We start from the raw sequence: 16,898 nt of genomic DNA, 5'->3' as shown, positions 1-16,898 counted from the left end.
TCATAAAGGTACTGATGGTTGGAGTATCTGCATACCAGTGTTATAAAGGTACTGAGGGATAGATGCTCTTCATCCTATGTGTCATAAATGCACTGAATTTTGGATGCTCTCCATCCCGGGTGTCATAAAGGTACTGAGGGTTGGAGTATCTACATCCCAGTGTCATAAAGTTACTGAGGGATGGATGCTCTGCATCTCCATTGTCATAAAGTTACTTAGGGATGGATGCTCTGCATCTTGGGTACTTAGGGATGGATGCTCTGCATCCCGGGTGTCATAAAGGTACTGAGGGATGGATGCTCTCCATACTGAGTGTCATAAAGGTACTTAGGGTTGGATGCTGTGCATCCTGATGTCATAAAGGTACTGAGGGATGGATGTTATGCACCCTGAGTGTCATAAAGGTACTGAAGGATGGATGCTCTGAATCCGGGTGTCATAAAGGTACTGAGGGATGGATGCTCTGCATCCCGGGTGTCATAAAGGTACTGAGGGATGAATGCTCTGCATCCAGATGTCATAAAGATACTGAGGTATGGATGCTGTGCATCCTGAGTGTCATAAAGCTACTGATGGTTGGAGTATCTGCATCCAAGTGTCATAAAGGTACTGAGGGATGTATGCTTTGCATCTCAGGTGTCATAAAGGTACTGAGGGATGGATGCTCTGCATGCCAATGTCATAAAGGAACTGAGGTTTGGATCCTCTGAATCCCAAAATCATAAATGTACTGAGGGATGGATGCTCTGCATCCCGATGTCATAAATGTACTGAAGGTTGGAGTATCTGCATATAGTGTCATAAAGTTACTGAGGGATGGATCCTCTGCATCCCAGTGTCATAAAGGTACTGAGGGATGGATGCTCTGCATCCCGGGTGTCATAATGTTACTGAGGGATGGAAGCTCTGCATCCTGAGTGTCATAAAGGTAATGAGGGATGGATCCTCTGAATCCCAGTGTCATAAAGGTACTGAGGGATGGATGCTCTGATGTGAGTTGTCATAAAGGTACTGAGGGATGGATGCTCTGCATTCCGGGTGTCATAAAGGTACTGAGGGATGGATGCTCTGCATCCCGGGTGTCATAAAGGTACTGAGGGATGGATGCTCTGCATCCAGATGTCATAAAGGTACTGAGGTATGGATGCTGTGCATCCTGAGTGTCATAAAGGTACTGATGGTTGGAGTATCTGCATCCCAGTGTCATAAAGGTACTGAGGGATGNATGCTCTGCATCTCAGGTGTCATAAAGGTACTGAGGGATGGATGCTCTCCATACTGAGTGTCATAAAGATATTAGGGTTGGAAGCTCTGCATCCGATGTCATAAAGGTACTGAGGGATGGATGCTCTGAATCCCAGTATCATAAATGTACTGAGGGATGGGTGCTCTTCATCCTGATACCATAAAGGTACTGAGGGTTGGGGTATCTGCATACCAGTGTCATAAAGGTACTAAGGGATGGATCCTCTACATCCCAGTGTCATAAAGGTACTGAGGGATGGATGCTCTGGATCCTGGGTGTCATAAATGTGCTGAGGGATGGATGCTCTGCATCCCGTGTGTCATAAAATTACTGTGGGATGGATGTTCTGCATCCCGATGTCATAAAGGTACTGAGGGACGGATGCTCTACATTCCTGGTGTCATAAAGGTACTGAGGGATGGATCCTGTACATCCTGGGTGTCATAAAGGTACTGAGGGATGGATGTTCTGCATCCCGGTTGTCTTAAATGTACTGAGGGATGGATGCTCTGCATCTCAGGTGTCATAAACGTACCAAGGGATGGATGCTCTGCATCCCGGGTTTCATAAAGTTATGAGGGATGGATGCTCTGCATCCCAGTGTCATAAAGTTACTGAGGGATGGATGCTGTGCATCCTGAGTGTCATAAAGTTACTGAGGTATGAATACTGTGCATCCTAGGTGTCATAAAGGTACTGAGGGATGGATGCTCTTCATCCTGGGTGCTACAGTTTTGTCCTGTTGCTGTGATGGAACACACTGACAGAAAGCAACCCAGGGGGAGGAGGGTTTATTTGCTCATGGGTCCAGGTTACAGGCCATCCTTACAGGGAAGTCAGGCAGGGACTTGAGGCAGCCAGTCATGTCATATGCAGTCAAGAACAGAGGGAAGGTTACATGCTTAGAGGCCAGTTCACCTTCCTCTCTCCCACACAGAGCAGAACCCCAACCCAGGGAGTTGTTCTGCTGACTCAGGCTGGGTCTTCTCGCCCAGAGGCAGGGCAGCCTGCTGTCCACAGTCCCTCAGTGTGACTCTCTTCTCAGATGATTCTAGCTTGTCTCATATGGACAAACCATCGCACCAGGTCTCCATCTTCCTTACCACCCCTCTGGGTGTCACCTGTTTCTTCGGTCGACTCGCAGAGACACTTGGCTGTTGTGTTGAACCTTGGCATTACTTGTCTGTAAAGTGGGGATGCCTTTGTCTCTCCTCCAAGTGGTGGAGAGGTCAACTAAGGTCACAGCAGAAAGGTGACACTCCTGTCAGGCCTGGGGTTTGTCAGCTGCAGGCACCCTCATGGCTCCTCATCGCTTACTCCTCCAGGGGCGGCTGGTTCAGACCAGGAAGTCAGGGTATTTTCCCAGCTCATCTGTGAAGCCCTGCCCAGTGGATGGAAGGGTGAGTCCTTTCTCTGATGCTCCTAGATCACAGCATCCAAGATGCAGAGAGCTAGGGCCAGCATGTCAGTCCCAGGATGAGCTGCATCAGGGGTAGAGCCTAGGGGTGGACAGAAGTGAGGATGTCTCAGTGTTCTATTGTTCTGAAGAGGCACCATGACCAAAGAAACTTATGCATTTAATTGGGGCTTGCTTACAGTTTCAGAGGGTTCTTCTGTTATTGCCATGGTGGAGCAATGCAGCATGCCTGGCTCTAGAGCAGTGGCTGAGAGCTACATCCTGATCTGAAGGCAGCAGACAGAAACACAGCATGATGTGGCCTTTTTGAAACCCCTAGAGACACACTTCCTCCAACAAGGCCACACCCCCTAATCCTTCTAATCCTTTCAAACAGTTCCAGTCCCTGGTGACTAAGCATTCAAATCTATGAGCCTGTGGGATCTATTCTTATTTGAACCACCACAGTGGGCATCAATCACTCAGTGGAAACTAATGTAGAACCACTGCCCTTCACTGTACATCCTCTCAGGCTGTCGGAGCCCAGGGAGGAGGAAACTTCCCAGACATAAGGCCTGCGAACTGGACATTGCCTTGTTTGGAATGAAGGCTAGACGGCCACATCTAGCCTCTGAGTCTGTCTTAGCTCTGGTGTCAAAGGCAGCCCAGGGTTGTCCCAGAGTCCTGTTCTCCCAAGGACAGCTAAAAGTAAAAGTGACTTCTCCCTGAAAGTGATGGAAAAAAGAGCTGTCTCTGCTCACCCACCTGGTCATATACTGCTTGAAGGAACATTTCAAATGCTCAGAGCTCTCTGGACAGACCTGGGGAACCCATAGCAGAGGAGAATTGGGGGGGGGGGTAGATAGTGCCTCCTGAGTGTGGCTTTCCTGTGGCCTCCAGCCTTTCCCTCTCAGGAACTGTTTGTTCCTGTTGGTGGCTCCTCATTCATTCATACCTTCAGTGAAAACCAGTCATTCGCTATCAACCCTCCTGCACATCAGCTCACAGGAAGTCCTGGCAGTGCCTCCAGGGATGTTACAGTTCAGGGGTGCTGGATGAAGTCCACATGAAGTTCTGGCCCATATAGATGGCTGGTCCTAGGTTTGGGCTTCTCATGAGCTGCTCTCTCTCTCATGCCCCCTGAGGACATTAATATACCTGTGTTCTCTTCCCAGCCGCCTACTGGCCGCCCGCCATCCCGGGAGATCGATTACACTGCCTACCCGTGGTAAGTGGATTGTGGGCTGCAGTATTGGGCATTTGGTGGCCCCTATGTCATAGGGTATTGCCCTCTAAGCCTGTGAGTGGGCCTGGAACGGGGTGGGGGGAGCTGAGCCCCACCTAGGCTATTTCTCTGTCTCTAAAACAGATCAGCACACACACACACACACACACACACACACACACACACACACACACACACACACACACACACTGCTTGTGGACGTTGTACATCGTGGTGCGCACTAGGCTCCGCACCACGATGTACAACGTCCACAAGCAGACTCAGCAGATCCACACACACACACACACACACACAGAGCAGATCCACACACACACACACACACACACACACACACACACACACACACACACACAAACAAACACACAGATTAGAAAAAAAAGACAGTAGATTCTGCAAATGGTAGTCCAGGAAGGACCTGCAGAAATGTCATATGATTGAAAATTTTATAAAAGCCCCACTTAAAAATAAGTAAACAGCCAAAATTAATTTTTAAAATAATAACTTTATTGAGATATGGCTCAGATACTGTCCAATATGTGTGGTAATGAGCCCTTTCTAAGCAGGCTTCATTGCGCTTCATGGAAGCTGTAGAAAGTGATGTGTCTAGGGTCTGAGTTATAGTCATGCCTGTGGTGAGAAGAGGCAGTGTGTTACATGGAAGGATGAAGGTGGTGTTTTGGGTATAGTCACAGATCATGAGTCTCGGGCTGATTCTGCTGATTCTGTCCCACGTGGGCCCAGTGCCTACAAGAACTTGTCCTTAAAGCTGCTTAGCCCCACATGGGCAGCATACATACCTCTAAACCAGATGTGTTCATTTCCCAGTTCAGACCAGTATCCCCAACTTCACATGTGGCGTTTGCAGATTCCCAAGTCCTTGCCCCATCTCAGTACCTCAGTGTCTGTCCCTTGCATCTCTCTAGGCCCTACTGGGCCTGCTGCGTACATGCCTACCCTGCCTGCTCTGACCTGCAGGTAGCGCATGGTTGCTGACAGAGATTCAGTGGCTCTCACTTGATGGAGTGTTTGTTTCTTGTTATTTTACTGTGGCAAACACCCGACCAAGCAGTGTAAAGAAGGGAGGGTTTCTCCTGGTTCACAGTTCTGGGTACAGTGCGCCTTGGGGTGTATGAGGTAGCTCCTCACAGCGCACCCCAGTCAGGAAGAGTAGAGACAGAGACAGACAGAGAGGGGCGGGGAACTAATGCTGACTCAGCCTTTTCTCTTTGTTCATTCTGAGGGTGGACGGTGCCCACCCACACTTCCGTTAGCTTAATCTAGGTAATCCCTCAGGCATCCAGAGATCTGTTCCCATGGTGACTCAGGTCAATAGTGAAGATTAACCACCACACAGTTGTTTTCGTTTTAAATTATTATTTTTTTCCTTTGATAACTCCAGACCTGTATATAGTGAATTTTAGTCACTGTACCCCTGTGACTGTCCATTTTACTCCATCTCCCCAACTTCTCGCCAGCTGTCCTGGAATTCACTCTGTAGACCAGGCTGGCCTTGAACTCAGAAATCCACCTGCCTTTGCCTCTCTAGTTCTGGGATTAAAGGCATGCACCACCACGCCCGGCTTGTATCTTTTTTGTGTGTGACCACTGAGTTTAGTTGGGTTTGCCCGTAGATCATTGGCGGTGGGGGAATCGGGAGGCAGTTGTTTTTTGTTTGTTTGTTTGTTTAGCTAGAGTATGGGCAACTTACCAGTGACTACCACTAAAGTGACCCCCCAACCCCCAGCCAGCAAGAGATTTAATATATTAGCCCTAGATCTACCCTAACTGTGCACTGAAGACTAAGCTCATGGTGTCATGCCAGGAATGTGGGGGTTGCTTTGCTGAGGGGACCCAGCCTCCCCACCTCATTACCCATTTATGTACTTATTTGCTTACATATGTACGTACGTACATGTGTATGTGGTGGGAAAGACCCTTTTTGCTCAGTTCTCATTCAACACAGGTGCTGACCTCCTACAGAGTGTCTCTCCCAAAATGCCCCCTTGTTACATCTTCTCAAGTAGTGCAAAAAATCTAGAAAATGGGGTCTGGTAGAAGTTTGTGATTTGTGATCTGAACAGTCCCCCACCTGGCTGTGGCACTCTCTTATCTCTCCCCTGTGACGTCTTTACCAGATACCTTTGTATGCTTGGTCCCCACATTGTGCCCTGCGTATCAGGACATGGCCACATACCCCCTCCCATCAGTCACGTGTCTGCTAACCTCAAAGGGTCAGACAAGGAGCAAAGCCCGAGGCAGATGGCACACAAGCCCCAGGCACTGCTCCACCTGCACACACACACACACAAGCCCCAGGCACCACTCTGGCAGCATCGTGTCTCACCTCTGGTTTCCTGACCCCAGGTTTGCTGGCAACATGGAACGGCAGCAGACGGACAATCTGCTTAAGTCTCATGCCAGTGGGACCTACCTCATCAGAGAGCGTCCAGCAGAGGCAGAGCGCTTCGCCATCAGCATCAAGTGAGCTGCAGCCCTGGGCCCATAAGTGTCCCTCTTTAGCCTGCGACTGCGGGGATGGAGTGGGTCTTCTCTCTCAAGTCCAGGCTGGAAAATCCCAGACAAGATGAAAGCAGAGGACACCGGCTACCGTCAGGTCTCCTCACATGTTCAGGGCTCCATGCCCACGTCACCCAGCTAAGGGTTGGGTTGAACATTTTCAGAGAAAGGTGCGGCTGGTGTGACACTGAGAAGTGCCATCAGAGATCTACTGGCAGCCAGTCCAGTGAGTCTTATGTAGGATGTGCCCATCATACTGTTTGTGGCATCTAGGGACCCTTGGAGACTTTCAGCAGTGCCCATGGTAGCCTTGTAGCTTGGGCTACAGGTCCTTGATCTGGGCATCTTTCCTCAGATAAAAAACAAGGACCCGAAGTTTGTTTTCCTCAGTCCAGGATACCCATGGGCACAAGTCTTAGAGCTGTTACTGGCATTTGATATGCTGTGATTCAGTGGGGTTATGCGAGTCCTGAGCAGGGCGCCTGTGGGTGGGAACTGGGTGAAGCAAGCTCTGTGACCTAGCCTCTTGGTAGCCATAGTAAGACAGCCTGGGCCCTCTTGCTGCAGTGACGGAGGCTGGGAACAGATGCCAGTGGATGCAGGAATCCTCATGGCCCCTTGGGCAGGTGGGCACTAGGCTCTGCTGGGCAGCCACAATACTTCTCCTCTTCCTTTGGAGTATTTTTTTTCTACCTCTGCACTGGGTTGGGGTTCAAAGCTTGCCTGTCTGAAGCACCCTGGGCCACACACAGTCTGCCCTAGGCAGGTACACATGCAGCTGGTACATGCATCTGACACCTGAGGAAGATCACAGATAGAGTCCACTGCAGCATCTAAGGCCAGGCCCCTGCTCTCACTGCTGTCAAGGGACTCCCAGGGGTGAGAGGGATAGAGACAAGAATCTGTGGAGCTAGAAGGGGCTAGAGCTGGGCGAGAGGCCCCCAGGTTTCCCCACTTCACGAAGGTCACACTGCCAGGAGCCATCACTTTCCCAAAAGGTCCTAGGATGTTCAGGGTCTAAAGAAATTCATAGCCTATATCCAGCCCCACACAATGAGATGGCAGCCATCCTAGGAGTGTGGGTAGGTGCCTACAGTGGTCCTGTGGTCACTCATTCGTTCAGTGTCTCCTTAGCCAGTCTCAGGGTATTGAACCAACCTTGCATTCCTGGGGTGCCTCCATCTCTCATCACTGTTCGGTCCATGCTACGTGTTTGGGTCATGTGCAGACATATTTAGGGAGATAGGTTCTCTTGCCTCACTGACTGGGTTCCTACCCATGGGCATCAGGACACTGGCTTGAGATTGGTGTCTGGATGACATCTTGAACCTTGGTGTTGGCTCACATGGGCTGGGCTGTCATTTGCGGGGATCCTCCCAAGGCTCTCTAGGTTGGATACACTTGAACTAAAGAGGATGAGGGCCGGGCCGCTGACTCTGGGACCTGATGAACTTGTGCTCCGTGCTTTTGGAGCCTCCTATAGGGGGTTAGGGACTGAGGTCAGAGTTGGTAGTGGGGACTCTAGAGTATGGACTTAAAGTAGGCAGGGAGAGATATGGAAGATCTTCTCAAATGGAGTGGGCCAAGGGCTGGAGAAGCAGCTGCAGTCAGTGTAGAGGTGTAGCTCAGGATCTTTGCTGAAGCAGATCTGGAATAAGCCTGGGGCTGTCTGTCTGTCTATCCAGGTTCAATGATGAGGTGAAACATATCAAGGTGGTGGAGAAAGACAGCTGGATCCATATCACGGAAGCTAAGAAGTTTGAGAGCCTCCTGGTACGTATACCTGTAACTCCAGACCCTGGTCACAGAGGCCCAAGGGCTCTCCACTGTACACTCTGCCCCCTGATGACCCATTCTCTCTGCCTAGGGAGGGGTGATTCTTCCCAGAGAAATCTAGAGACACTTGTTAGGATTCCTGGGAACAGTTGGCGTCAGGTTATACCAGAGCTGGGTCCACTCCAAAACCTTCCCTAGCTCACATGTCATCTTGGACATGAGACCACAAGCTGCCTCAGGCTGAGCCTCTCCTCATGTTTTTGGGGTCAGCCCCACCAGAATGCAGTTAAAGGCATACTGTTCCTTAAAGTGACACTTAAATAGTTGGTTTTGACCTCCACCACTCCCTTTTGTTACTAGCACAGAGCCCAGGGCCTTGCACATACTAAACTATTGCCCTACCTCTGGACCCAACCTCAACCCCAACCCTTTTTCTTTGTTTTTGGAGACAGACATGATGTAGCTCTGGCAGGTCTGGAACTTACTATGGAGTTCTCTCTGCCTTCCTACTTGCTGGAATTAAAGGCGTGTATCACCATACCTGGCCCCATATATTTTTTTTCAGTCACAAACATGGCTCCCCTGGCAGGACACTTTACCCCTGTGACCTACAGGAAAACATAGGCAAACAGGAAGTGCCTGAAATCCTCTTCACAGCCCAAAGCTAACAGACATCTGGTGAGACTGTAGGTGCCTCTTGGGGCAGCCAGGCCGTGGTTCATGGAGCTCTTACAAAGCCACAGCACACCTGTTCGTGTGGCCATCATTCATAGCTATCCAGTCCTCTTCGTGGCTCTAGCCTCGTGGCATTCTGTCCTGCAGGTATGCCTCCCTCCAGCATGGACGGGACGGCACAGTAGTCACCAGAGCATTCTTTCAGAAATATTTGGGAGCCCTGCGCCTGAGGGAGAGGTTTTTTGAGGCACTGGCCATCCTAGCTGGGCTTGGCTGGAGTGAGATTGAGGGGGGTCTCAGAGGAGCCCATGCCTTGAACCCAGGAGGTGGGAGGGCTCCTGAATCTGCAGCGGTTAGTGAGTGTGCGCCCCCTGCAGGAGCTGGTGGAGTACTACCAGTGTCACTCACTCAAGGAAAGCTTCAAGCAATTGGACACTACACTCAAGTTCCCCTACAAGTCTCGGGAGCGTGCCACCACCAGGACCTCAAGCCGGTCTCCAGGTAATGCCTGTGTCCAGATGTATCTACTCAGGCCACACGAAGGGCCAAGATCTCCCTGTCTCCCTGGGTCAAGAGTTGTTGCCCGACCCCTGAATGTGGGCCAGGCCCTCCACATCTATCAATGCCCTTCTCATTTCATGTAGCAGAGGGGGTCCACACTTCTACCCTGGCTCTTGGCACCTGTGCTTGGAGTTGACAGTAGTGAGAAGCAGTAGGGCAGCGTCTGAGAACAGATCCCTCCATGGGTACCCTGGGGCCTTGGCTGGTCAAGGCAGCTCTCTGCCTACAGGGGAGGATTTCAAAGCTGATGACAAGGGTGCAGCCTGGACCTTGGGGCAGAGATAGGCCCAGAGCATTTGGCTTCTAGCTCAGGGCTCTTTCCCGAGTTCCCTATATCTCCAGTCTGCAGGGACCTGCAGAACTATGGGATCTTCCTTCTCTCCCCTCCCCCCCCCCCCCAGACAGAGCAGACCAGCAGAGGCTTGCCAGCCTCCATGACAGTTGGCCTCAGTGTCCTTTCAAGACATAGGTGTAGAGCAAGCAGTGGCCTAGCTGTACTTGTGGTAGGCCCCTGCCCTCCCTAGCATCCTCCTGCGGTAGAGCCTGGTATCGCCCTTGGCTCCTTGGCTCTACCCTGTCTGATGCTCTCTCTTGCCTCTTTGCAGCTCCCTGTGCTTCCTACAACTTTTCTTTTCTCAGTCCTCAGGGCCTCAGCTTTGCCCCCCAGGCCCCCTCTGCTCCCTTCTGGTCAGGTACCTCTACTGCTCAGGGCCCCATGACTGTACAGCCTGGGGCTGGGGGGTGGGGACGGCTGGGGATCTGGCCGAGGCTGCTGCACATGAGGACGCATTTGGCAGGGTCACACTGGTGGACACGTCCCTGCCTCATCAGCTCTCATCCTTCACGGCCACTGAGAGCTTTGCCTCTGGTTTGGGAGATGTGGGCGGGAGGGGCAGAGCTGGTGACGACTCAGCTGCCATGGGAACAGGGATGGGTGTGGAGGAGAGGGTTTTAGTCAGCACTGGTCTGACGTGCTTCCTGCTGCCAGAGCCAAAGCCCTTCTGTGTGAGGCCATGTGTCCCCTCACTGCCATTGTCACCTGTCCCCAGGACTCCTGGGTTCTGGGCTGAACAAGTTCACTGGGCTCCCGTTTAGTTAGGGGACCTGGGGTGGGGATGGTCAAGGCATGGGTGCCTGCTCTGTTTACCAATGGCATGCTTGTTGCTTGTGATAGTGGCCCGGCATTGGTGGTGATAGCTCAAAGCCCCATTAAGTGCATGCATAGATGTGTCATATGCCCAAATGCAGGTGTGACAGGCCCTCAGCTGGAGGCTACTGTTCCTCCAGAGACCTTCCCTAGCTGTGGGCACAAAGCCATAGCCTAGGTACCAGGGAAGGGACACAGCTCAGTCTGGGGGCCTCTAGCCTTGGCTGAGCACCTCCTGCAGTCGTTTGATGTCTCGCCCTGTCTTCCCCAATAGTGTTCACACCACGGGTCATCGGCACAGCCGTGGCCAGGTACAACTTTGCTGCTCGAGACATGCGGGAGCTGTCACTGCGGGAAGGTGATGTGGTGAAGATCTACAGCCGAATCGGTGGGGACCAGGGCTGGTGGAAAGGAGAGACAAATGGGCGGGTGAGTAGTATGCCTGGCTTAAGGGTTTTGTGCAGAGGCCCAGGGCTGGCCTTACCGAGAGGTCAAGGAGGTTTGCCCTTGGCGCCGACACAGTCGGACTCAACTAGCTGTTCTTCACCTCAGCTGTGCTTATGATCATTGTGATCCTAGCTCCACTGGTCAGGTCTCCGGACACCCAGAGCCTTCTCTGCCTTTGTGGTCACGCAGGAACAGGTCTTATAAACAGTCATCTGGTCACGTGCAGGTAGCTATCAGGTCCTACTGTTACCCCATTCCTTCCTCCTGTTTATGGTGACTACCATGTGGCTCCCTCAGACTCTTTCCCCCAGAGGTTCTGCTAAGAGCCTCCTCTCTCCCAGAGCTCATATAGATCCACTGGCTTTGGCCCAGGTCTCTGAGGAACTTCTTGGAAAGGCAGAGAGCTCCAGGTACCAACAGCAGGACACACTGGATTTTCCTGGGGCAGCAGATACCCCCAGGCATTTGTCTACACAGGGCCAGAGAGCCTTGACTCCCCTGATGAGCATTCTATAGCTGGTAGCAGGAAACATTCTGTTCCCAGTCATCTTGGTCAACTTTGGGGTCTATGTTACAGAACCCAAATTGTTTCATTTATTTCTAGCTGCCCTTCAACAGACTGAAGGCTACTAAGTCCTAGCAGCAACTTTGGAGGCTGGACACTAGCCCTGAAGTGGGCCAATGCAGTGGGAGCTGCTGGGGCTGTCATTCAGTTACTTGCTTGGTCCTTCACCAAGTCCAGGCAGTTCCATAGCACAGTCTGAAAACTGGTTTGAGCCTTTGTGAGTAGATCTTGTGGCTATGGCCCGTTGTCTCTGGCCGTTTTCCTGCCGAGTCTGTCTGTTGACAGAGGTGACAGCACCTTTCCTTAGTAGGCGCTCTGTTCCTCCCCCTTGCCTGACACTGTTGACCTTTCTCTTTCCTTGTACTTAACGTTTCCTGTAGCCAGTTGGGGTTTTTACAGTGACTCTAATGGGGCAGTCTTTGCCCTTTAGTAGGCATTTGTAGTCCATTTATATTTAGTATAAATTTTAGGTTACTCCCTTGTAAGTCTAACAGTTTGTTGTTTACTGTGGGTCAATTCCTCTCTTCTTTCTGGGTAACTTTTAGGTTATCCTGTATTTTTTTTCTCTGTATTTCACTTCCCCTTCTCATGATTGATTTGTTAGTTACATACCCTTTTATCATGTATGTTATTCTGGTGGTTACAGATGCACTTTGAGTATTTAGAGTCCCTTTGGAGACTGTGTGAGGACCACACAGACTTGAATTATAAATTATTTTCCTCCCAGTTTTTGTGTAGATGTTGTATTTTTTAACATTTGAGAGTAATTGCCCACGTGACCTATCTTTACTCGTTAATATTTCCTGGAGTCAATGATATTTCCCTTGGAATAATAAAGTTATCTAATCTGTACTATATTTTCTTTGTTTGTTTGTTTGTTTGTTTTTCAAGACAGGGTTTCTCTGTGTAACCCTGGCTGTCCTGGAACTCACTCTGTAGACCAGGCTGGTTGTACTACATTTTCAAATTTCAACAATTTTTATCAATTATGTTTCTTCTAACTGCTGCTTACTGGATGCCTGAACTGCTGACCATGACCAGCATCCTAATTGGAAACGTTCCTCAGCTTCTCTGTCATATGTGACTTGTAACATTTCCTGAAGAGGGGACACGTGTTTGTATCCCACTGTTGGGTTTGATGTTTCTTCACATTTAGACAGACTGTACCTTTATGATGTTGTACACAGGAGGATGTCATCCGTCAAATGTTACAGCATCTGCTCCATTTCATTTTGTTACTGTGATAAACCTCTCTGGCCAAGGCAACCTAGAGGAGGAAGGGTTAATTTCACCTTATAGGTCTAGGTCCTAGTCTGGCACTGATGGACTGGGCAGGAACTGGAGAGCGCTCCCTGGAGGGATGCTGCGCGCTGGCTCTCTCACGATCATGCACAGCAAGCTCTCTTGTACCGCCCAGGATCACCTGCCTGGGAGATGGTGCTGCCCATGCCAGGCTGACGCTCTATCAATAACAATCACGACGAGTCCCACAGACCTGTCTCCTCTCAGATTCTAGCCCGGAAGGCATGTGGTTGGGCTGTCCAGTTCCAGGTTCTCACTGTTTGTGTTACTAACTTTGGGCTTGGTCAAGGGCTATCTGCCAGGTCTCTCTCTTCTCCATTTCCACCCACACTCTCTCCATTGACCTACGGTTAGTCCCATTCTCTGTCTAACCTGATTCTTTTCAGTCATTGCATCTTTCTGTTCTTGGGATCCTTTCCTTCCTTCCTTTTCTTTCTCCTTAGCTTCTTTTGTTGTTGTTCTTGACTGTTTGTTTGGTTTGGTTTTTGTTGTTGTTTATCTGTTTCTTTTATTGGTTAGTTTTGTTTTATTCTTGAAGATAAGGTTTCATTGAGAAGGCCTGCCTGGCCTTGAACTCTCAAGGTGACCCTCCTGCTTCAGTTTCCCCAATGCTGGGGTCATAGACTTTGCATCACAACATCCAGCTTCCAGCCTTGGACTTCTGTTTAATTTCTGACTCCTGTTCTCTGGAAGAAATGTCTGCCTTCTTCTCAGTGTTCTGAGACACAGAGGGCAGCTCTTTCTGAGCCTGACGCGGGGCTCCTTTCTGGTGTGTTTGCTCCTGATTTTCATCAGTGTCCTGACTGAGGGAAGGAAGACGTGGGAAGGTCAGGAGACATGGGTAGATGTGATGTCCTCGGTGGGATCTGACACTTTCTCACTAGCAGATGATAAGCTAGATTCCTCACTCTCTCTTCAAGGCTTGGTGAGGCCTGGTTGAGACCCCTGGTGTTTAGGAGGGGTCTCAGCTCCCAAGCCCCTCCTGGCCCTGCCCTGACTCATACCCCCTTGCCATGTGTACACACATTCAGACACACGTGTCCCTGCCATCTCTTTCAGATCGGTTGGTTTCCTTCGACATACGTGGAAGAGGAAGGCGTCCAGTGAGGGCGGGCGAGACCTGGACAGGACCCATGGATATTCTTGGGAGTCTCCCCAGCTCTGAATTCCACCTCTGGCTTCTCCATAGTTCTGGGAACTGCCTGCTAAGCCTGCAGCTGTTATGGCCCATAGGGATGGGGAGGGTGTTCCACCATCGCCTGCCCTAGGTGGCCTGTCCCTGGGTACAGTCCTTGTACATAGAGGAAATCCGTGCTGGCCACACTCAGAGCACCAAGGAGGAGGAGCTCAGGCAGTGTGGCTAAGCATGTGTGGTTGACAGCAAAGGTCAGAAGCCACTGCCTGCATCTCTGGTTCGGATGGTTGTTCAGGAACCCAGAACTCAACTCATGGCGTGCCAGGGAGGGCTGGGGACAGCGCGGGGCTCCTTCCCAGGCCCATCTGCTGCCCACACTGATCTGCCTGTCTTTTTCTGCTGCTCTCTAGAGTATGTGTCAGGTCTTGGGAGGCAGGCAGGACCAGAGCCGAGCTGTGCTGTAGCACACACTAGGCTCAGCCGGGAGCCAGAGCTTGCACGATGGCCACTGAATCAGGCTAGCTCTGGGGCTCTCCCTGGCCGCCTCCCTTCCTAACACACCAGGGTCCTGCTGAGCGCTAACCGGGCAGGCCCCTCCCTCAGAGGGGCCCGTGGAACGATGACATTGCTGACCCACCCCATCCCCCAGCCCACCCAGTCAGTGGTACTGCTCTTTGCTTGTTGAAGCCCCTTTCCTGAGCCAGGAAACATGTCTTCTCTGCTCTGCTGCCAGGGGCCACATCTGTGAATCCCAAAGGGCAGGGTAGAAAACCAGGTTCCCCTACCTGCTGCCTCTCTTCTCTCCAGAAGGCACTCTTGGGTCTTCTGCATTCCGAACCACGGTCACTAGGAGCCTGCTGGCCTTTGCAGTAGATGCTGGCTCTAGCCCTTGACAGGTTTCTCTGCAAGGATCCCTGCGCTCACACACTGGGCCTATGGCTCACACACTGGGCCTATGGCCAGCTCAAAATAAGTGCTCTTGGGTGTCTCTGCTCCTCCACTTCCTTCTCCTGGTGCTTCCAGGCCTTTGACCTCTGGCTTGCTTGGCCAGCCCCTGGTTTCTTCCCAAGGAGTTCTGAGTGAAAGCTTACTTGAAGACACACACACTCTTGGGGCCCTTTCTCCCTTCATCTAGCTGCCCATTCCTGGACAAGTAAGGAGTCAAGGCCAGGGACACTGTCCCCACAGGAGTGGGACAATGCACTACCTTGCTCCTGGGGACACTGTCTAGAGTTGGCCTCGTGTCCTCCAGCCTAGTGTCCACATGCAACAGGGAGGGGTCAGGAGTCAGGGAGCAACAGGAAGCAAGACACCTTGGAAAGCCCCAGCTGTGAGAAACTGGGAGCGAAGGGTTTGCCTTGGAGAGAGTTGGGGCACAGGCCACTTTGCACAGCTCCTCAGCCCAGCCTGCCCAGTGCAAGTGCAGACTGTGGGGAGGGCTCTGCCCGCCCTTCTGTGTGAACCACATGAACCCCCTCCCAACACCCTGTGCTTTCGCTTTTGGTTTGTTTGTTTTTCTGTTGTTGTAGCTTTTTTTTTGTCCTGTTATGTTTTATCTGTTTGTATTTTAGAAGGGGGAGGGAAGTTGTAATTATTTCATCTAAGTCTCCCATTCTATATCTGTGAATAAGAGATTCTTTAATAGCAAAAGTATGTATATTTTAGCTTGTCATGATATGTCATGATAACGAAGGACACTGAGAAAGAGAATACTCAGAGCCCCGTTCTTGTGAATGTTTTGTGTTTGTTTTGACATGTGTGTTTGGTTTGGGTTTTTTTTTTGTTGTTGTTGTTTGTTTTTGAGCTGCACTGAGCAGGGTGCTGGACAGGCCGGTGCGTGGGCACCTCTGCAGGAGACTGGACACCGTCTAAGGACTGGGGGCCTGAGATCAGCTGTGAACATTTGCAGCACAATGCATGCAAGTCAGGGATGTGGGGGTCCCACAGCCAGCAGCACCCCCTGATGGAACAACTGTACATTTGCCAATGGGTTTTCCCCACAAGACTACGGTTTTTACTACAAATAAACCTACGTTCTATTCTGCAGCAGTGCTTAGCCTTCTGTGCCTGGGGGAGCAGGTGACCCCTTAAGCCCATCAGGGTTGGTCCTACCCCAAGCTTGCCTGTCGGGTGGGCACCTCTGACTCAGCATCGAGCAGGGTCCACGAGGCAGCCTTATAGCCGAACTCCAGCACCTTCTCCTCTAGGATGTGTCCTGTGTCATCTGATGCAGAAAACCGAACTCATCAAGTGTTGTCGTCCTCACCGCCCCCCACCCCTGAAAAAGCAGCCCATGCTTTAGGATCCCAGGCTTCCCTCCCGGGCTCCTGTCCTTAGCCCTCACATCCCTCTTCTTGCCTCCCAGCATGGCTCTCGAGGTTCCCAATGGTATAACCAGAAGGAGCATAGCACCCCATCAGCTCTGTAGCCAGAACCTCGTTGCAGGGCCACCCTTGATAGTTATGCCTGAAAGGGCACAGAGTGAGGTGGGCACATGTCCACCTGTAGTGTGTGGGGTCCTGTTCCTAAGGAGAGCACAGGAATGGGCAATCAGCTGCCCTTGGTACAGGCACACCTCCTGGGCCCCTGAATGTTGCGTGAGACTGCGAGGCACCTTGGCTAGTGTGGAGTCTGGTTACAACTGTGGCCTGTGACGATGGTTGCACCACCGAGAGTGAAGGAGCTCATGCTATCCCATCTCAGCCCTGGGACTCTGTGTCAGGGACTATGACCGTGTATACTTCCTATGTGCCCGGATCAGAGACAGGTGAAGATTTATGTCCATCCACCTTTATCCAGGTCACGCGCTGTGGTAGTCACCCTGTGAATGCCCATACCCTAATCCTGGCATGCCTTCTGGACAATACAGTGTTTGGATGGACATG

At 51.2% G+C, this 16,898-nt stretch overlaps 1 protein-coding gene across 6 annotated transcripts in view; it reads left to right on the top strand.

Moving 5' to 3' along the window:
* Positions 1 to 16,059, top strand: part of Vav2 (vav guanine nucleotide exchange factor 2) — a 175,292-nt gene extending 159,233 nt beyond the window's left edge. For 4 of the 6 annotated variants that reach the window (XM_021192178.2, XM_029536298.1, XM_029536297.1 and 1 more), the window contains 8 exons: positions 2,572 to 2,646; positions 3,818 to 3,870; positions 6,253 to 6,369; positions 8,091 to 8,178; positions 9,234 to 9,357; positions 10,023 to 10,109; positions 10,839 to 10,993; positions 13,938 to 16,059. In XM_021192178.2, coding sequence (XP_021047837.1) covers positions 2,572 to 2,646; positions 3,818 to 3,870; positions 6,253 to 6,369; positions 8,091 to 8,178; positions 9,234 to 9,357; positions 10,023 to 10,109; positions 10,839 to 10,993; positions 13,938 to 13,985 — 747 coding nt within the window. In that variant the 3' untranslated portion in view covers positions 13,986 to 16,059. The remainder of the gene's footprint in view (positions 1 to 2,571; positions 2,647 to 3,817; positions 3,871 to 6,252; positions 6,370 to 8,090; positions 8,179 to 9,233; positions 9,358 to 10,022; positions 10,110 to 10,838; positions 10,994 to 13,937) is intronic. The other 2 variants (XM_021192180.2, XM_029536299.1) reach the window with 1 other exon arrangement.
* The last annotated feature ends 839 nt before the right edge of the window (positions 16,060 to 16,898 follow it).

This window comes from Mus pahari, chromosome 3 (genome assembly GCF_900095145.1).
Source record: "Mus pahari chromosome 3, PAHARI_EIJ_v1.1, whole genome shotgun sequence".
NCBI classification, from domain to species: Eukaryota; Metazoa; Chordata; class Mammalia; order Rodentia; family Muridae; genus Mus; species Mus pahari.
The sequence above is the reverse complement of the archived record's forward strand: the minus strand, read 5'-3'. Positions and strand labels throughout refer to the sequence as shown.